The 21,731-nt window shown below is 43.8% G+C and overlaps 1 protein-coding gene across 1 annotated transcript; it reads left to right on the top strand.

The window, feature by feature from the left end:
- Nucleotides 1-3,042: 3,042 nt before the first annotated feature.
- Nucleotides 3,043-3,310, top strand: LOC311588444 (small ribosomal subunit protein eS28-like; the record flags this gene model as incomplete). The annotated part of the gene is made up of 1 exon (XM_084766094.1): nucleotides 3,043-3,310. One exon carries the CDS (start codon nucleotides 3,043-3,045, stop codon nucleotides 3,250-3,252), a length of 210 nt encoding a protein of 69 aa, XP_084622220.1. The 3' UTR covers nucleotides 3,253-3,310.
- Nucleotides 3,311-21,731: the final 18,421 nt, after the last annotated feature.

Below are 21,731 nucleotides of genomic sequence, written 5' to 3'. Positions count from 1 at the left end.
ACCACTTCCCTGCAACTGCTATGCCAGTGCATTGGGAGGGGTGGCCTGCGTTCAAACCTGCAATAAAGACTTCCTTGCCGTTGCATTTGGACTCAGCTCTTGGGTGGTCTGTTCGGGGAGTCTCTTGAAATTTTAGGCATAACACTAGCAAGAAGCTTGACACTAGATGTGGCCTTCGGCCTTGGGCCAGGAATATGTGCCAAATAATGCCTTCTCTTTCTACCTTATCCACTCTTGGGTATAGTGTCATAGCAATAGAGAAAAGACCCAGACATAGCCAGAACACAAACACATGGGGGGGGGGGTTATTGTGTACTTTAATACCTTAAGCAGTCACAAATCAGATGTGATGTTCACTTTTCGTCTTTCTAGTAATCATACTTCACCAAAGTTGGCAATTTAAAACTTCAAGCTTATGGCTCTACTCAGAGCCTTTGGCAGGGGGTGGGGGGTGGGTGGGGAGGTGGGGGGAGGGGGCTTTGGATCCATCAGGTCACTTCTCAGTATCTTTTTCAAAACATTAATCCCTCAGTATTGTCAAAGAGTTAAGCAAGCAATATAACGCGCATTCGTTTAAGTCATATGGGGCACTGGCTTGTTCAGTGGCTTTCCCTTGTCCTCAGAATCAAACTAAACTCCTTAACTTGGCTTTTTCTAGGTGACCACACCCAACTACTGCCATGTCCTCCTTGTCTTGGTCATAGAACCCTGACTAGGTAGTAACAGAAGGAGAATGAAAAAAGGAGAGACACATAGACGTGTACAGGACAGACACTGAAGAATGACAGATGCAAACACATGTGTACACAGAAGATCTAGGCGGGCTATTCAAACTCTGGTAGAGCTGGAACAACCTGGAAGCTCAGCACATTTGTTATGTGCACAGCATGAGGAGGAGGGGTGTGTGGCATGTCTCAAGTCTCTGGAGGTAGCAGACTGGGCCTGTAAACACCCAGGAGGAGGAAGCTGCAGTAGCTAGTTTTTTTTACTCACTGGTCGGTTGTAGACACTGGCTGGCACGGGCTGGCACTGCCTGGCCTCTTTATCAAGCATACCGAGTTAGCTCCAGAGCTCTGCCCTGTGATTCCATGCATGGAATGTAAAGCCTCCAGAGATTTCCAATTGGTGACTTTCTGGCCAGACTGGTTGGCTGGCTGCTTAGAGACTTGGATGGTTGGTGGTTGGTTGGCTAAAGTTCATTGAATTGTTGGCTATTTTGTTGGCTAATTGATTCGTCTTGGGCACTGAGGTCTCTGGCTCAAAAGCTGTTCTCTATCACATCATCCTATGATATTCCATCACTGTATTTATTACTATCCAAAATTACTTCTCTTAACAATTTCCTGTGGGTTTAGAGACCATTGTCTGTTCAGCTCACTCCTCGCCTGTCCATGTAGGCTGATGGTACCTGGGCTATGGGATGTATTCACTAAGCATTTGAGGTAATGTGTAGTTCTGTTTTTATCTTTTGAAATAGATATGCTTAAATAAAAAGGCATGCTGGGTGGTGGAGGCCAGAGCTACACAGAGAAACACTATCTTGAAGTAGGAGGAGGAGGAGGAGGAGGGCAGGAGGCAGCGCCCTGGAGGACAGTAAGAACTGACTTGATAAGTAGGTCAAAGAAGGTGAGTAGGAGGGGGTGGGAAAGTCTACCTGCAAAGAGAAGAGCTGTGACGACGGAATCCAGAAAAGGGTTCCTCACAGTATCTGTAAAAAGAATCAGCCCCTGGAGAGGGAAGCCAGACCCAGGCAGACTCCGTCGAATGTCCAGGTTTGAGCAAAGAAGAAGCAAAAAGGCGTCAGCAACTGACGCAAGATGAAAACCTTAACACAGCAGCCCTGAGGCAGCTACGGAAATGCTCCTGGGCCAGAAGGAAAGCACATTTGCCACTGACCTGGTTTCTAGCTATAAGCACACTGTTATAACAAAACGCTGATTGACTTTTTAATCGGCCTTACTATAATTGCTTGCTTTTCTCCAGACACGGTAGCTCCATCCTGTCTGTATCTAGGCAAGGGCATGAACCACTATATTGGAAACAAAATAGTCTCTGATGCATTGATCCTGATAGACTCAGTCCCGCCTTTTGACTCTTCTAATGCTTGACACATCCATAAAGACTGGGGAACGACCTCCCACCTCTGTGAACTGGACGTAGCTCTTGCAGACACAACTCTGAAAAGGCAACAATTAGAGAGACCCTGGCATGTGGACACCTGGCAATAAGGTGTCTCTTAATACAGTGGTGGTTGGCACAGGCCTTTACACCCAGCACTCACACAAGAGGCAGGCAGTCTCCCAGTTCAAGGCCAGCCTGACCTACAGAGTAAGTTCCGGGACAGCCAGAGTTACATAGAGAAACCCTGGAGAGAGAGAGAGAGAGAGAGAGAGAGAGAGAGAGAGAGAGAGAGAGAGAGAGAGGGAGAGGGAGAGAGAAAGGAGGCCAGTTCACATACTTTATTAACTATCTTCCTCCCTCCCTCCCTCCCTCCCTCTCTCCTTCTTTTCCTCCCCACCTGGATGTGTGTTGGAGGGGGGGAGAGACTAGTTTAGTTTGTCCCACAGTTTGATTCGATTTCAGGCACTACGGACAGTGTCAGTGGCAGAGACAAAAAGATATGGGCATGGACTTAGTGTCTGGAACATCCTGGGCTTGGTTTCATCTTGTACAGAATTTATGCCAGGATAACTTGATCAAGATCTAGGAGGAGGGGGTCTGCTCATTGGTTCCTTCGAGTTCCCTTAGTTTCAGGACCTGTGCTTCCTTCCTTGTGCCCAAGACAGACTCTTCCATGAAATCTTTAAAATACAAAATAATTCTTTGGGATTTATTTTTGTGTTTTGGTTTTTTGAGACAGGGTTTCTCTTCATAGCCCTGGCTGTCCTGTAACTTGATCTGTTGACCAGGTTGGCCTCAGACTCACAAACATTCACCTGCCCTTGCCTTCAGAGTGATGAGATTAAAGATGTGTGCCACCACCCCCTGGCAGAAAATAATTCTTAAAGGTCAGGGACCTCTCTCCTCCAGATCGCTGCCATCATGGACATGAACCACGTGCAGCCCATAAAGCTGGCTAGGGTAACCAAAGTGCTGGGCAGGACCGGTTCGCAGGGACAGTGTGCACAGGTGCATGTGGAATTTATGGATGACACCAGCCGCCATATCATCCGAAATGTCAAAGGCCCCATTCAAGAGAGTGATGTGCTCACCCTATTGGAGTCAGAAAGAGAGGCTTGGAGGTTGCGTTGACCCTGCTGCTGGGTCCTGGATATCCACCACTTAACCCATGGGATGACCTGCAACTGTTAAATAAAGCATTTGTGTTTTAACTCTTAAAAAAAAAAAAAAGATCAAGGACCTGTCAATCTTATTTATGCCCTATATTTTCCTGCTCCTAGAGCAATGCCTAACTGGCTAGACCTAAACTTATTTGTAGTCACTGGGATATCAATTTCAATTTGCAGTGCATGGTAGTGCATGTATGTGATCCCAGAAGAACTGAGATATAGGTTAGCTTGGACTGCGTGGTGAGATTCTGTATGAAAAAAAAAAAGCACAACAAGATATCAGCCCAGATTTCTGGTGGTCTGTTTATATTGATATTCTTGCATTTGAGTATCTTGAAAATCTATTGCCTGCCTAGGCTTAGATTAAGAGCATCGAAATGAAGAGTGAATCAATCTTGGGTTTTGATATTAGCTTTGAACCTTCTCATTGGACTTCTTGAGCACTTCATTATATTTGATTATAATAATGATAATAATATCATCTTCCTCACAAACTGTTTTTAAAATTAAGGTGGTGTGGAACGTGTTAGGTCCTCAACCAACACAACTGTTAATGTATATAGTAAAGACACCATATCATTTATGCATTTTTCTTTGTACTCATCCCCAAAACAGTGGGACTCAGTGGACTCAACAGATGGTGACTGCGCTATCAAGGGGGCACATTGCATGGTCTACAGTTCACTCTGAATGAATCTTAAAGCACAGGTGGGGGTTAGAAAGCCTAGCGATGGACAGGGGGCATTTCAAACTGGCGTTGGACATAAGGGCATTTCACACTGAGAGGCACTGCATGAAGGAAGACAGTTGGGAGCATTCCGTGAACAGCTAGTGCGGACGGACTCCGGGCTGTACTCATCCATGTATTCATTTGGCAGTATTTTTCGCATCACCTCTCACCAAGAACACTGTGCTAAGGCAAGATCAAAGGGAATCAGCTGTGGGTCCTGCCCTCCGGGAGCTGCTCGTAGCAAAGGGCACAGTTGTGGGAGGCATGTACCACCGGCTCCTGCTGTTACCGGGGCAGCATAAAGATAGAAGAGAGCAAGCAGCATTTCAAGCAAGAGCTGAAAATAAGAGCAGGATCCTACTGCAGAGGTTTGAGGCAAAGCTGAGAGACTGCTCAAGGGAGAACCCTTGCAAGGTTTTGAATATGGAAGTGAACCAAGTACCAACAATGGAAGAGATAAACAGATAAGAAAATACTAATTTTTTAATACACCCATGCCCAACCATCTTTAAAAATGGCATCATCCCTTAGCTAAATCAAGCTGGAGCCTCTGAAGTTGCTCACAATACTCTCTCTCCCCCTCCCTCCCCCTCCCTCCCCCCTCCCTTTCTCTCCCCCTCCCTTTCTCTCCCCCTCCCCCCTCTCTCTTCCCTCCTCTGTTCGAGATAAGGTTTCTCTGTGTAGTCTTGGCTGTCCTGGACTAGCTTTGTAGACCAAGCTGGCCTCGAACTCACAGCAATCTGCCTGCCTCTGCCTCCCAAGTGCTGGGATTAAAGGTGTGCGCCACAACACCGGCCTCCACAATAGTCTCTTAATATGGAGAAGGACAATAGGACTTGCAAACCTGTACTCTTGTCTGTGGTCTTCCTGGGTATATGCAACTACTTCTGGTGGCTGCAACCACATGACCTCCAGGGGGCGCTATTTCCTTTAGCTCTCCTGGTGGAAGTGTGGTTCTCAAGGCTCACTTTTCCAGATGCCTTGTTAACTTAGCATGGTTGCTGGGTCCCATTCCCACAAGTCTTGTACGCTAGGATGGACCAAAAACTGTGCATTAGTGATGGGTCCCCAGGGCGTGAGTCTCTGCTGACTCACAAGGATCTAAGATGCTTCTTAAAAACGAGTAAAATGGCTAGAGTTTTTGAAAGGGAGCCTTTCTATAACGTCCACAAAAGAAAAAACAAAACAAAACAAAACAAAAAACCCATGAAATTTAAAAATTAGGTTGAAGGCTAAGGGGGTACAGTTCCTTGGGAGGGGACAGCTTCCTGGGACAATACATGACACAGGAGAGGCCTTGGGCTCATTTGCTATACCAAATCAAACAAAAACAACAGACAGAGCTAGAACCAAACAACAATGCAGCTTATTCACTGTGGCACTGAGTCCCGAGTGCTAGCTGGCCTTTTCCCAGTTCCTTTCTTCAGGGCAGCTTTCTACACTCTATGATTATAGGAAGAGGTTTTACAGCACAGCCATCCAAGGAAAGAGCCGTCGGAGACACAAGGCAGAGTACAAGAACGGCACGATCCGAACAAGCGATGTAGTTGTAAAATAAAAGAACGTTTCTATTTCCTTAACAGATTCTTATTTATGCCGTGGCTGCCTCCAGCCCCAAGAGCAGGGCTTTGCTTTGCGCCTTGGGAATGCCTACGGAGTGTCAAAAGTAAAAATGAATTTCAGCACTCAGCATGCCCTGATCGGGAACACAGCCCACCGTGCCGGCATTACTCATTTGTTCCCGGCTAGCTATATTTATCCTGTGAACTTTGAATCACATGTTATTTTTAACATAGCTATAGCTTCCCCGATAGCACCCAGGCTAATAAATACAGATGTCTTCTTCCTTATCTCTGTACTGGGTCTTCCTTGGGCATAGTGTCTTGTCAAGGATGATGAGATAGCTGTTAGAAATTTGTGCTTAATGGCCAGACTAGTGTTTATATCAAGGCGAGGGTTTGGCATGACTGTTGATCATTCTTGAAAGGAAAAAAAAAATTCTGCAGGAAATGTCTCTCTTGAAGAAAGATAATCTCTGGTGACCTTCTGCCACCATCTCTCGGGCCCCTTGGGAGCTAAGTTAAATGTCCATGCTCATCCTTTCCTTCTTATTTATTTTGCTGTTCTCTGTCCTCGAGGCTAGAGGATTAGAAAAGCCCCTTCATATTCCCAAACATGCAGGGGCCATCAGGATGCAGACTAAAACCACCGCAAGGACAGTAGGAGGCGAGGACGGTCGGAGACGATGGCTGGATCCAGACCCACTTGTAGCTCTTCTGTGGACATCAGTTTAGAACGTGGAGGATAGATGGATGACACCAAAGGAACAAGAGGGATGCAGACAGGGTCCAGCGGCGCAGCGGTGGGTCCACACTCCTCTGCCTGCCACATCTCAGACAGAAGCATTTTACCTGTCACCTCACCTAATAAGGAAGTGTAAGAAACCGGAGCTGAGCCGGGCGTGGTGGCTCACGCCTTTAATCCCAGCACTCGGGAGGCAGAGGCAGGCGGATCGCTGTGAGTTCAAGGCCCTCCTGGTCTACAAAGTCAGTCCAGGACGGCCAAGGCTACACAGAGAAACCCTGTCTCAAAAAACCAAAAAAAAAAAAAAAAAAAAAGAAAGAAAGAAAAGAAAAGAAAAGAAACCGGAGCTGAAGCCAGCCAGAAAGGAAGCGCAACAGTTGTAGAGAGACCGAGAAGAGGAGCAAAGGAGATAGAGGAGGGGAGGAGGTGGAAATGCGGAGAGAGAAAGAAACTCTTTCAGGATATATTGTTCTTGTCCCCAGTCTACGTGCATGCACACAGATGCACACGCACACACGTGTATACACTCACTCCCATAAACATCCCCACAAGTCCCTCATGCTGAAAGTCTAAACCTCTCTGGACTGACTCACCGCCTAAACCTCAAATAAATTGTTTGCCCCGGTTCTGAAGTGGACTAATTACTCTTGCCCTGGCCTCTCCTGGATGACTCCTTTATGGGTGCAGGAGCCATGAATTTTATACTTCCCAGGTGGCTAGTGAGCTGAACTAATTTTTCTTTTCTTTTCTTTTCTTTTTTTCTCTTCTCTTTATTTTGTTTGTTTGTTTGTTTGTTTTCAAAACAGGATTTCTTGTCTAGCCTTGGCTGTCCTGGACTCGCTGTGTAGACTAAGCTGGCCTCGAACTCACAGCAATCCACCTGCTTCTGCCTCCCGAGTGCTGGGATTAAAGGCGTGCACCACGACACCTGGCCTAATTTTTCTTTTTTAAAAAGAATCGTTTTCACTTTTTAAGAGTATAATATAATTACATCATTTCCTCTTCATTTTCTCCCTCCAAGTCTATATACCCTTTCTTGTTCTTTTTCAAACTCATAGTCTCTTTTTTTTAAATTAGTTTTTGTCACACACATATTTGTATATGTATACACATACATAGTCTTTTTTCTGGTGGGGTGGAGGGGGAGTGATAGGGTTTCTCTGTGTAGTCTTAACTGTCCTGAAAGTCACTCTGTAGACCAGGCTGGCTTCAAGTTCGATAATCCACCTGCCTCTGCCTCCTGAGCTCTGGGGCTAAAGGTGTACACCACCACCACCCAGCGACACACACATACTTTTAAAAACATAAATACAACCTGCTCAGTATGCATAATGTTACTTGTATGTTTTCAAGACCGACCTTTTGATATTGAAACACCAATTGGTGTGCTTTTCCCTGGGGAAGACTGCTTCTCCCATGCAGTCTCTTTTTTCCCCCCAATGTATTTATTTATCTGAGTAAGGGATGGGAAGGTTGTGGACTATCAGAGGCAAACTTGCACTGAGTCGGTTCTTTCCTTCCATCGTGTGGGACTCAGAGTTTTAACTCAGATCATGTGGGCTAGTAGCAATTGCCTTTACCCACTGAGCCAGCTCATCAGCCACAGTCTTTTTCTTCATTAAAAATGTATTGTATCCACCCACACATAGCCACATTTGTGTTTAAAAGGCTACTCAGAGGCTGGATTTGATAGGATGCAGCTCCGGGATTCCAATCCAGAAACCAAACATTGCAAGCGATGCCTTACTTCAGATGAGGGTAGAGATGGGGACCAACAAGTTAAGGATAAAGATGAAGAGGACATTACCAAAGTCTGTTCTTCTACAGATCAATAGGCTAAGGGCTGGAGAGATGACTTGGCGATTAACAGCACTGGCTGCCCTTCTAGAGGACCCATGTTTGATTCCTAGAACCCACATGGTAGATCCCAACCATCTATAACTCCACTTCCAAAGGACATGATGACCTCGTCTGGTCTCTGCTGCCACCAGGCATGCATATAATGCACAGACATACATGAAAGTGAAGCACCCATACACTTAAAATTCATGTTAAAAATATCTTAAGGAGCTCGTATCTTGCTTGGCAGATGTGAAATGAAGGGGCTTGAGAACTTTTAAACTGACAGCTTATAGATGAAGGAAAAAATTTTTATTAGTTCTTGATTTCAAGTGAGGAGAATTGGTTTGATTTACATGAGGTCTGAAGATCAGAAAGGGTAGGGACAGATCTGTGCTCACGCAGTGAAAAGAATCCGGCTCTTGCAAGCAATGGGAACAAAATGTTGGCCTTTGAAAAACTGAAGACAGAAATAGAGTTTATACTGCTACTTATGCCAAATTTACATTCCCTTACAGAAAACAAACTGTTATTATAAAAAGATTAATGGTGCTTAGATTTTTTTTTCTAGAAAGACAATAATATGTGAATTTGATAGGAAAATGGTACTTGTGAGTTTAATGCTTAGTTCAAAAATTCGTCCAGACAAATTCTTATTTTCTTTCTTTCCCTTTTCTTTCATTTTCTTTTTCCTTTCTTTCTTTCTTTCTTTCTTTCTTTCTTTCTTTCTTTCTTTTTCTATGAGACAGTTTCTCTGCCTAGCCTTCACTGTCCTGGAACTCACTCTGTAGACCAGGCTAGCCTTAAACTCACAGAGATCCTTCTGCCTCTGCCTCCCAAGCACTGGATTAAAGGTGTGCGTCACCACCACCCATCTCAGACAAATTCCTTTTATATTCTTCACTTCCTGTTACTTTCCCTTCCTAGGAGGTTGTATCTGTTAAAATTCAATGACAGGCAGATATTGTGGAAAGCTTCAAGTAGAGCATGTGTGTGTGGGCATGCACACATGTACATACTCAGGAACACAGAGAAAACAGCTATAATGCAGGAAGCAGAATAACTGTCCTTTTTATGGTTTTTTTCCACATGTGTATGTGACATGCATGCTAACATGTACAAGTATTCATGAGCATCTTTGTACATGTACAGGTATTTGTGTGCATGTGTAGAGCCAAAGTTGATGCCAAGTGTCACCCTCCTTTGCTCTAAATCTTGTATATTGAGGCAGGGATTTTTACTTGAATCTGAAGCTGACCTGGCTTGTTTAGCTATCCAGCTTGCTCTGAGCATCCCTGTCTCTGCCTCTCACACTGTAGAATTATAGGCAGACCACCATGCCAAGTTGACATTTACATGGGTGCTGAGGATCTGAACTCTGGTCCCCACACTTGCCAGCAAGAGCATCACCTGCTGAGCCATCTCTTCAGACACACATGCAGGCAAAACACCCACACATAAAATAAAAACAAACCTTTAATTAAAAAAAAATTGTAGAACCTAGTCACATCTTTCTCCAAGCTCCTACCAATGAGTTTCCAGTCAGATCAGTGGACTACAGTGTGCCTTTTCAAAACAATTTCATTGTATATATCCACTGCACAAGGAGCCGTGTTTTCTAAGGACAGTTTCTCACAAGTGTGCATGTTGGACACATTACCACCCATGTCCTTATGCTTCCCTTTTCAATCCTCCTCTCAATTTTCTTTTGTCCCTCTGGACAGTTCCACTTCCACTCCCATGACACATATACATGCATGGCTTTACACCCCTAGATAAAAATCTAAGAACTGCAAAGGAGAGAGCACATACCTACCTTATTTGTCCAAGTATGAGTTGGCCTGGAGTCATGGTCTATTCAGAAGTGTGGTGCTCTGCATGTCTCAGGAGAACATCTCATAAATGTTAGGAATCAGGTAGCAGTGAACTGAAGCCAGCTTTGTGAGTGGTGGCGAAATGGGTTTAAACGTTGTTTATCCAACAGCTCTCCTGCACGTGTTCACTTTTGCTAGGTTTACTTGCGTTCGTGGAACAAGTTTCTAATCTCAGTTGACAGTTTGTTTAGAAAATGTAGATATCCCCCGGAGGGGTAGGGGGGAAGTGCCTCTGTGATGCTTACCTTGCTGGTCCTTCCCATCATCCCTCTTTACCGTAAGGACTACAGTAAGAGTCTATCTGCAAACAGGAAGTCAGGAGGAATTCTGGGTGTTGTGCAATGATAGGAGGAAATACACATATGTCTGTGTGGACCTCAAAGATTTCCTAGCTGTGGCATTACCTAGTAATCAGTATTTCTAATTTTCCATATTTTATCTATTCTGCACAAATTACTAGGCTTGTCGTACAATCGTTATTTCCCAGCCACTTCGTGTATCATCATGATTAGTAATCAAATTTCCATTTTTCTCTTACTACAGTAGTAAATGTAATGCCCAAATGCATTTGCTCTGTTACACGAATGGGAGCTGGTGTGCTCTCTCTGTGCTGTAGATCTAACATCAGCACTAATAAGCAGAGACTTTTCCTCAGCAGTGAAAGAAGAGAAGGAGAAGTAGCTGCTGCTGCTGCTGCTGCTGGGTAAGCAAAGATCTGGGGACCAGTACTGCCCGGCGCATCCTAAAGCAGGAATGAGGCTGGTGTTTGAGAGGCGGGCTGGTGTCTATACAACTACAAGTCAAAGCTCATCAGGCAAGCTGGGAAAGTAGGCCACAGAGCACATGAGCCAGAGTGCGCTGGTCAAGTGTCTGCCTTCTATTCCAAGCACAAAAGCAATCCAAAGAAGTAGGGTTCCTTCCAGACCCTGTCAATCATCCCCCCTGCTAGGTCGGGGAATAAGATAAGATGTGGAGGACCCTTTAACAAGCTTCATAGCTTGTAGCATCTTAGCTACAAGCTCCCCAGGGAGATTGCAATCTTAGTAAGATGACAAGTTCCAGAATTTGTCTCCTCTCTTGCTATGTTTTGTTTACTCAAAAATACACAGCAATCTACTAGATAAATCATTGTATTGTCTGCAGCATAGATAAAGCAGCAAGTGTTATTAGCCCTCGAACCTCAAGAAAAGCTAAACAAAAGGGCTTGAGGACAACAGCAACCTACAGAGTGAGGCGATATTGAGAGGACTCAGTGGTTCGGAGTGCTTCTTGCTTTATAGATGACCCTGGTTCCATTCCCAGCACCCACATGTGTGCATGATTCCTGCCCAGCACTCACTGCCATTGGTAACTCAGTTCCGGGGGATCTGGTGCTGGCTTCTAATCTCCATGAGCACCAGGCAACACACATGGTACACTTGCACTCATCCAAGCAAAACATTCATATACATAAAAAAAAAATACATAAAGAATGAGGAGCCCAGGAGAGTCTCCCAGGGTTGTCAGATGGGCTGTCCCTGCCACAGCTCCCCCCTCCCCCGCTCTGCCTGACCTAGCGTCAGATGGTGATCGTATCCTTGATTTATGCGTCACAGCTGACTTCTTGTGAAACCACCCTCTCTGGTTGATATATAGGGAGATCTTGTCTCAAAACAAACATCCAAACAGCCTCTCCAGAAGAAGAATAGTGAATGAATGAACGAGACATTGCCTATAGGTAACAAGTTTTTAAAATATTGTTTTTATTATTATTGTATGTGCATGCATAATATGGGGGAGGGATGCTTGCCAGGCACTCGTGTGGAGCTGAGAGGGTAACCCTGTAGGGTCAGTTCTCTCCTGCCACCTTTATGTGGGTTCTGGGTTCCTAATTGGGTCATGAGACTTGACAGCAAACTCCTTAACCTACTATGCTGTCTTAGAGGATAGTGTCTCATTGCTTGTTCGTGGTTGAATTCTATTCACTTTTTTTTTTCTTATGGGTGTATATGGGTGTGGTGTGTGCTTGTGTTCCATGTGTGTGAAGACTACATATTGACTTAGAGTGTCAGTTCTCCATGCCCTCTACTCTATTTACTGACACAGGGTCCCTCACTGAATTCAGAGCTTCTTGTGTCAGTTGGCCTGGCTCGCCATCCTGCCTCAAGGATCCAATCTCTGCCTCTCGTGTGCTGGGATTTCAGAGTGCTGCCATGCCTTGCCAACTTCTTTGTGGCCGCTGGGTTCTGGGCTCACATACTTACACAGCAAATGCTTCATCCACTGAGCCATCTCCTCAGCCCTCAGCCCACACATGACTTAAAAGTGTTCAAGATCTTTACAAGCAAGAATGGGTTCACAACCAGGGAAACTCCATTCAAAGTCCCCGGCTCTTCAGTGGTTTTGTTTGTTTATTTTTGTTTTTGTTTTCTCGTTAATGTATTTATTTATTCAGTTTACATCTTGAGCTCAGTCCCTTCCCTCCACTACTTGGGGTTCCGTCCTCCTACCCTCTTCCCCTCTCCCTCCTCCCCTTCTCCTCAGAAAAGGAGACCCTTATACCTGTACCCACCACTCTGAAACATCAAATTGCCTCAGGGCTAAGCACATCCTCTTATACTCAGGCCAGACAAGGCAGTCCAGCTAGGGGAAAGGGATCCAAAAGCAGGCAACAGAGTGTTGCCGTGTTCTTAAACCGCTTTTGAAAATCCACCTGTTCTTTTTAAAACCATAGATGCTGCATTTCTTTATTGAAAGCTCAACACAAGATAAAATTCATGCCAGAAATGGTTGGTCCAGTATTGGCTCCTGTCATTTGAGTAATCAGGAGCACGAGGTGTGAGAAGCCAGGTTGAAATCATCCTGACTTAAGTAGGGGAAGCGTACAGAGACAAGCAAACCAAAAGGGCGAGAGAGTTGTGCTCCCTGATATTCTAAGGGAATAGGACTGTTAGAGTGAGAGCCAGCTGCTAGAACACACTGTGCTCCACTGTCCAGGGAAGGTCACAGTATGGAGATGTCTTCTTACTTTTCTCTGGTCGTGACAACTGGCCATTGGGAAGGAAGGGGAAAGCGAAGAATATATTTCAGAGCCATTCTCCTCTCTAAATACATCGGCAGTGGCCGTGTTTCTTCTTACAGCCAAATGCTCCTAAAACTTTTTTACCTTCAACAAATACTTCTTCGTTTTGTACCTCTCAAGGAACTGTACATCTCCCACAGTGCTGCTCTTGTTGTCTCTGGGATGCTCAGCTGTCCTTTGTGAGTCTTCCCAGCCATTGACAAACCTTTTGACCAATAATCCTCATTATACTTTTCCCCCAGAATACCCCCCAGACTAGAACTTACCTCTATTTCCTGCAGGGCGGTTGGTGTAGTGGATGTAAACATGTTTTTGTTTTGATCCAAAGGGTGGGATGTGAAATAGACTTGTGTGAGGGTGTGCAGTGTTTTTCTGCTGAAAAGAGACTTGTGTGAGAACAGGTGATGTTTGCCCACTGGAAGAGGAGCCGCCTCTTGCAGGAATGTGGTCTTTGCCGACTGATAGTCATCCTAGTATGGACTCTGAGAGGATATATATCTGCCTGAAACAAGAGGCGGGGCTTTTTAGGTCTTGGCTGCTCATCAATCCACTTCAGGATGCTCCTAGAGAGAACCCCTCCACTGACGGCTAGAGGCTCAGGGCTCCAGCTGCTGCTCCAGGCTCTGGCTGCTGCTCTGGGTTCCAGTAGCTGTGGTTACAGTTACCTTCGCTGGACTGCAGGTTTACTGTTTAACTGGTCTATTGGAATCCTGCCGACTATGCGAGTGGGATCGCTCCAAAGAACTGAGTATAAAAAAAGGTCTATTTCTTCTGTTCTTATTAACCTCTTTTCTCTCCTACCTAAGGTAGATGGGTTGGAAGAAAGGTGTAAGCACTAAAGAACCCCAAATAAAGTATGTTTGAAGAAGTTCAAAGCCTACAGGTTGGTCCCTAGCTATGCAAACAATAAACTGATAGATTTCCTGAATGCAACAGAGATTGTTTTCAAAGTACACTGCTTTATATATTTTTGTTTCCAAGTCATGTAAATCTATTGCATATCCAAAAAAAAAAAAAAACCACATACAGTTGAAAATATTATTATTTTAAAATGACCAGAGTTACAGGAAGTTGGAAAGCAAATTAAAAAATATATAGATTGGGACGCTGTAGCACCCCCCCCACCCACCCTTTAGCTACCCTTCCTCCCCATCTCTCTCTCTCTTCTCCCCGCCCCTCCCCCCTCTCTTTCTCACTCTCTCCCTCTTGTGTGTATGTGTGTGTAGCCCTATGACCAGTCTACAGTAGTTCACGACACAATCAATTAAAAACAAATCCTTACCACAAAGACTTCCTTTGTTCTGTCCTTTTTGCAGCCATACCTATGCTTTCTTTCGAACCCTACTTATCATTTATTTCTCTGACTTTGTCACTTTGAGAATGATAAGTCAATGGAATTGCACAACGTGTAGCCTTCTGTCAGTGCCTGTCCCACTTCACTCAATGCAGTGCTCTTATACTAAGTTGTTACCCGTATCAACCATCTCCGCCTGACCCTTTTGATCAGTGAGTGGTGTTTTGTGTGTCAGCGTACCATAAACTTAACCAGGGGAGTCTGGGTTGCTTGTAGCTTGAGATTACTACAAACAAAATCAGGTAGACATACATTTTCTTTTTTCTGGGAGAAGAGCCTAACAGTAAGCCTGTAGGTTATATGACAAGGTGTTTATTTCTTTAAAACACTGCTCAAATATTCTCATGAGCAATGATAAACCAGCGATCCACTGTAGGAAGAGCTCTCACCCTTCCAGTCAGATTCTCTGTCGACCTCCAATTCCATCTGGTAGACTAAGAGCTCACTTGTCTTTTTTCCTCCATTAACTAAGACTGTCTAAATCACCAGGTAGTGCCGTGGGCCACACAACCATCATGGTCAATGACAATGCCACAGCTTTGTCTTTTGATGCAGTGCTGATTTCTATCCTCTGTATCTTACACACAAAAATGTCTAAGTCTTGATGGTTTCGCATGCCAGGCGTTATGTGTGCCCAAACAACTTACTTCTGTGTTCCATGTTCTTCAAATACAAACCCAGAGGCCAAGGATGAGTATCTTTCTCCTAAAGCCACTTACGGAAGGAATTTCTATGTCAGTGAAGATCCAGAAAGAAACAGATGACACAGTCCAGTTGAACAGTTTGAAGAGAATAAAGGCACTAGTTATAAGGATCTGGGTAGAGTACCGGCACTGCACAAAGCATAGAACACCAGAGCAGTGTGCAATAACAACAGAATGCTATTTCTACCATGAGACCCAAGAAAGCAATGGCAGTGCTTTCCCAGAGCTAGAAGACAGGGGAGTCTGTGTGTAGAGGGCCATCAGACCACCCAAGAGCTTAGGGAGGGGATGCTGCTTGCAGGAATCCCATTGACCACATCCAAATAAAAGCAAAAAGAGCAATGACATCCACTGGTATAACCATTTAGGATAGCCTCCTGATTACATAGAAGTTAGTGCTAATGACGAGAAACAAATGGAAAATGGTGTGTTGCACTTTTCATCTATGAAAAGATCTAAAAGAGTAGTTTCATGTAGGTATATAGAGCCTTTTTTCTTGCTTGCTTGGTTGGTTGGTGTTTGGCTACTGTTGAGGACTTAAACCTAAGGCTCATCACGTGATTTACTAAGATACATCCCCACTCCTCAGAGAGCTTGCTTCCTCCAGTGCATTATGCCTTTATTTCAATTCTCTTTTGTTTAATTCCATTCCCTCTTGATGGGATGGAAGTGCTTTCCAGTGTGTGGCTATGACAAGCATTGGGAATCAATGCCAGCACCTGGGCTGTTCCTGGAGCGATACAGCAAGAAGCAGGAAGAACCAATGGTCAGTGGCTCCTGGAGCAGTGGTGGTATAGACTTCAGAAAAACAGAGCTCAGGCTACAAGAGCTGATGCTTACTAGTAACTGGGTGCCTGTGCACTCCTCCAAGCCAACTGCAAACCCTGAGAGAGGAGATGCTGCCTAATATGCCTCGATCTGCTTAAGGCATGAGGGACAGTTTGCTGTGAGTGAGGGGATAGAGTTACCTTTATGCTCAGCATTATTCCATAACATGTCCATAGAGGTAGCTGCAAAGCATAATTAAAAGGTATCTGAAGAAAGCCACCCCTGCCCTATGCATTCCACTCAGTTCCTCCAGAAGGACATCAAAGTGACTGGGACACAATGGCGCAAAGGGGCTGGGTAGGGAGAAACTCTGACAGCATTTAATAGACTTGCAGCTGATCAAAGATTTGTGGCTGTCCTCAAATGCTTGTCTAGGTCTGTCTCAGACATCTAGGCCCTGCGTTTGATGTTCTTAAAATGAATCCCCTAAAAAGCAATCCCCCAGCCTCTGGCTTGGCAGTGATACTGAGCCATTCCCTATCTTTTCTGACCGGGCTTTTCTCCAAGAGATTTTTTTGTGCATTCTGCTAAGTGATTCTGGTTTTCCTTTGCCGAGCACATTTTTTTCTTTCTAAACGTCCTTCAAAGATGCCTTATTTTGATGGTGAACAGCTTGGTACAATCTTCAGGGTTTCTCTGCTACACACAGATTCCTCTTATTTCACTCGACGTGCCGGGATGCATTTGACCTCCTGCTACTGACAGCAGAGAAGTGAGGTCTTCCTCTGCAGATAATATAGAGCAGAAGAAATCACTTCTTAGATTTATTACAAGATGTGAGGAGTGAGGAAGAAATACAGAGGGCTGCTACATCAATTCAGGCTCTTGGATGTATTGCTGCAGAACCCAGGCCTTGTGCACATGCAAATACTCAAAACAAGCTAAAACTTTACAGAGACCACAGTGCTGAGGGTGTATTGTAGCTCAAAGGTGGGAAATTTACCTTGTGCGGAAGGATCCTGAATTGTTTCTTTGGAACCAAAGGCATTCACACACATGCATTAAATTAAGATAAAATTAAAGTGTTGTGCTCATTTCTTAGTGACCATAGATGCTATAAACAAGATCATTTCCTACCATGTAGGAGAGGGCTGCTCTGACAAGTTATTCCTCTTGAAGACTGAACTTCAACTTCTGTGGTTATTATTGAAGAGTGACATAAATCAGTGAGATATTCAAAAACTCTTAGTCATTTTAAAATATATTTTATTAATTTATTCATATTACATCTAAATTGTTATCCCATCCCTTGTATCCTCCCATTCCTCCCTCTCCCATTTTCTCCTTACTCCCCTCCCCTATGACTGTGAGTGAGGGGGACCTCTTCCCCCTGTATATGCTCATAGGGTATCAAGTCTCATCTTGGTAGCCTGCTATCCTTCTTCTGAGTGCCACCAGGCCTCCCTATCCAGGTGACATGGTCAAATATGGGGCACCAGAATTTGTGTGAAAGTCAGTCCCCACTCTCCACTCAACTGTGAAGACTGTGCTGTCCATCCAATGGACAGGACATTCTTAGTCATTTTTTAAAGACTTTTTTTCATGTGTAAGAGTGTATGCCTACATGCATGTCTGTGTATCAAGCATCTGATCAGAGGCCAGAAGAAGATATCGAGTCCCTTAGAACTGGAGTCACAGAAGGTTATGAGCCACCATGTGGATATCAAGACTCAGCCTGGGTCCTCCAGAAGAGTAGCACAAACTTTTGAAGGTTGAGCCATCTCTCCAGCCCCAAAGATATTCAAACATAAAAGAAAAAAATTAGTTCATGTCTTCTATTATGCACATCTGTATTTGTATATGACTATCATATTTTAAGGGGTTCCCCTGTGCCATATTCTAATCATTAACTCTCTATCATCTTCATTAACACAGGTCAGTTTTATTTGTTTTGTTTTTTTTTTTCATTTGAAAGCAACTATGTATGTGTACCTTTTTCCTTTCTTTCTTTTTCCCCTGTGGGGCTAGGGATCAAACTATACTAAGAAAACAGTCTACCGCTGCCATGAACAGCTTACATTCCAGATTTTCAGTTCACTGGTATACTGTGAGACTTGGCCGTATCATTGTATAAAACAGTAGTTTAATCTTCTTATGATGGGGTACTTTACTGTATTTGTATGTTAACACTCATTTTTATCATTTATTTGGATGAAACGTAATAAACTGAAAGTAAACAATGTATCAAATTGCACTCAGCTACACATCACAGAATATCCTCTTACCAAAAATATATAGTCTTCCTCTCTACTGTATCTCCTGCCTTGAGATGCCTTTTCATCTCTACTATAGCATCATCTAGTGGCTCCTGCAGGATACGTGTCTAGAGGCGTGCTGTCACAGCTTCCAACACTGAGTTTTAGCTTTAGAAGCCATCAATAGTAGCAGTGTCTATACTCAACTGGAGGCGATTTCAATCAGAGTCTTTGGAGGAACGGCCCAAGATTGGTAGTTAGAATAAAGACCAGATGATTTCAATGTCCAGCCAAAACAACTATCCAAGACGGGCATTCTTAGCCTTTAACCCCAACAGTAGGATCACCTACAGGGCTCCTCCAACTGAAGGTTGCTGGTCCCCACCACTAGAGTGTACTTCAGCAAGCTGGAGGGAACATCCAAAAATCTGCATGTTTAACAAATTTCCAGTCAAGCCGATGCTGCTACAGGAACCACAGCAGAAGCAGCACACAGGAAACCGTCTCTAGTAATTTAATCATGGGAAAGAACTTCAACTCAGAGAGCATAAGGAATTTCCTGGGGTCACAGAGGAAGTTACTCAATAAATTATGACTACAACAGAGGCCCTACAATCACTCTCTTCTCATCTGATGGCGTCACAGATATTGATGACAGTTAGGCCATCTAGAGCTATGATAAACGACTGCTTTTCCTAAACAAAAGAGAGGGTTTTAAACCTACTTGCCAATATAAGTATCCACAGGATTAGAACCAAGATGTGGGGAGGCCTGGAAGGGTGGAAGTGGAAACAGAGGCTGTGATGTTCCTTAGAAGGGGCACATCTACCTTCAAGGACCTTTTTGTCTCCATCAACTGCCTCTCAAAGACTGAGCCTAGGCAACCTGTCTAACTTATAAAGATACAAAGCACCAGGTTAGGAAATATGTTGGTTAATGATTATGCTTCCTCCAAGTTCTTTTATAATATAAGATTTTCTCTGTTGCTTCTCTTGGCCTCTCAATCTCCTAAACATTTGCTCCTTAAGGTAGGATTTCCTCAAATACAGATGCCCTATGGCCACACCTGACATCTACTTGAGGCAGCACTGTGCCTTAAGGTCTGGGGTGCAATACTGTTGGGTTGGGTGTAAGCCATCTTCCCAGCTGTGTCATGAGACACAATGCCCTGGCAGCAGGGACCTTGATTTTGAAGCCATTGAAGCTTTCCTTTGTGGTTCCTGGAACTGCACTAGAATGCTTTTCATGGTGATACTTTTGCCTATGGGACTGGGGATGCCAAGGGATTCTACTGTAGAGAGCCAGGCATGAGGTCTCTGCCCATACTGTGCTTTTAATGAGCAATTTTTATCTCATTAAGTTGTCAGATGTTTTGTTTTGTTCTTTGGAAGGTTTTGTTTAATGACAGAATTTTTATAATGTCTATATTTTGGGGTAGAGTGGAAAATATTTTCAGCTTAAGATTGAAGCAGGAACTGATTCTATCATACAAAAATAGAGAAGAGAAATGAAACTGTGTGTCGAGAGCAGGTGTGGGCACTCACATGTATCTTTAAATGCACTTTCATACAAACAAAATAAAAACCTTCAGTTTTATTGACATAAGCAAAGACTTAGCTCTTGACTATGAATGAAATTAAATCAAGTCTATTGATGACAATAACAGCGTGTGGGAATAAGTATAAAAAGGGGTCTAAAGTGGACCCAAACAAGCCTTGCAGCTATGCTGGTCACATAGCCATTATCTTAGGCTACTGTCAGAATTCAAATTTTATCTTGATTGCTGTTTATAGCTTCCATATTTGGAAGTAGTTCCAACTGTTATTTTGTTTTATTGCCTCTAGTAGAATCACTCCTTCCAAGCATTTTAATTTACCTGTATTTACATAGATGTGCGTACATACCTTCAACTATGGGTAGCCCACCTTAAGTAACAAATCGTTAAAATCCCTTCTTCACATTATCAGAGGGAGTCACTCATCCCCTTTCTTCACCAGTCATAATGGGCATACCCACAATATGTTTACCAGAGAAGAAAGCAAAATGTTCATAACAGTTCACACAAACACATCTTTGAGATAATATACACAGTTGCATGTTCTTTCTGTCTTCCAATTCTAAACACTTTAAACATGCAATGGTGCACTAGTATTTTTCACAAGCCATGAATATATCACAAGGATGTGCAATGGGTAGTCTGCCAGGCTTCATGACTCAAATTCTATCATTGACTACATGATTATCTCCATGGTCATTATATAGCAAGTCACTGATTAGCTGAAACCATTTCCAAGTCACATCTGATAAGGACCACTATGCTTGTAGTATATACATAAGTAATCCCTATAACATGATGATGATATTGACATGTCAAATTTTGTAAGCAGACAACAAACTTGAATAGATATTATACCAAAGATACATGATTGGCTTTTAATCACAAGCAAATATGCTGAGTCAACAATGAGTTATTAGAAATTCACAAGTTAAAACTATAGTGATATTTCACAAAGCCACAAGAATAGCAATAGTAACAGTGTACTCAGGGAGGCAGAGGCTGGAGGATCTCTGTGAGTTGGAAGCCAGCCTGGTCAACAAAGCAAGTCCAGGACAGCCAAGGCTACACACAGAGAAACCCTGTCTCGAAAAAACAAAAAGCAAAAAGTGTACTTGCAGTTACAGCTGTAGGTGAGAACGTGAAACCTCTTTATGATAGACCTTGTTGAACTTTTCCTGAAAAGATGTAAACAAACTTTTTACAAACCAGATGGGACATGGATTCCTCCCAACTCTAGCTTGATGAATCAATGAATTATTGGGTTTGCTTACAGGGCTACATATGACCAGTTACTTACAGGAACATGGATGACCTCTAAATATTCATATCACCAAAAGGTCACATCTTAATGGATAAATAGAACCTCATGACTTCATAGCTGGAGTCTCCCCATCCCTCCATCTGCCAAACTAAGCTTCCACCTTCTGTATACATTACCACAGTGGTTCTCAACCTGTGGTCTCAACTCCTTTTGGGGTAGAACAACCCTTTCACAGGGGTCATCTAAGACCATTAGAAAACACAGATGTTTACATTACAATTCACAACAGTAGCAAAATTACAGTTGGAGGGGGGCTTCAGGGACCTCTCTGGTCAACGATCTTGAGGGAGGAGGCTCACCCCTGGCACTGGAATGTTATGGCTTCTAGGAGCGTCTTTTTCCATCTACAGAGGGCACCTTCATCAGACTCTCCTAACCTTTGTTTTAACATTCACAGGTCAAGGCTATTGGAGGATTTTCTCCTTCACCTTGTTGGATGCCATCTGTCACCTATCCAACCATAGAGCTATCAGGATTTGACAGCTGTGCCTGGTCCTTGCATCCTGCGTGAATGGATTCCCCATCCTTGCTTTGATTGGTGCACTTGCATGTCTTTTCAGTGCTCTTGTACATCTGTGAAACAGTGATCAGCACAATATAATGAACCCTTTCTACAGAGTATGGGCAGGTTCTCTGGATGCTACCACCTACTAGTCAGGGTATCAGTTGTTCT

This window comes from Acomys minous (genome assembly GCF_964271855.1).
Source record: "Acomys minous genome assembly, chromosome: 2".
Lineage (NCBI taxonomy): Eukaryota > Metazoa > Chordata > Mammalia > Rodentia > Muridae > Acomys > Acomys minous.
This window is presented reverse-complemented; position numbering and strand designations above follow the sequence as displayed.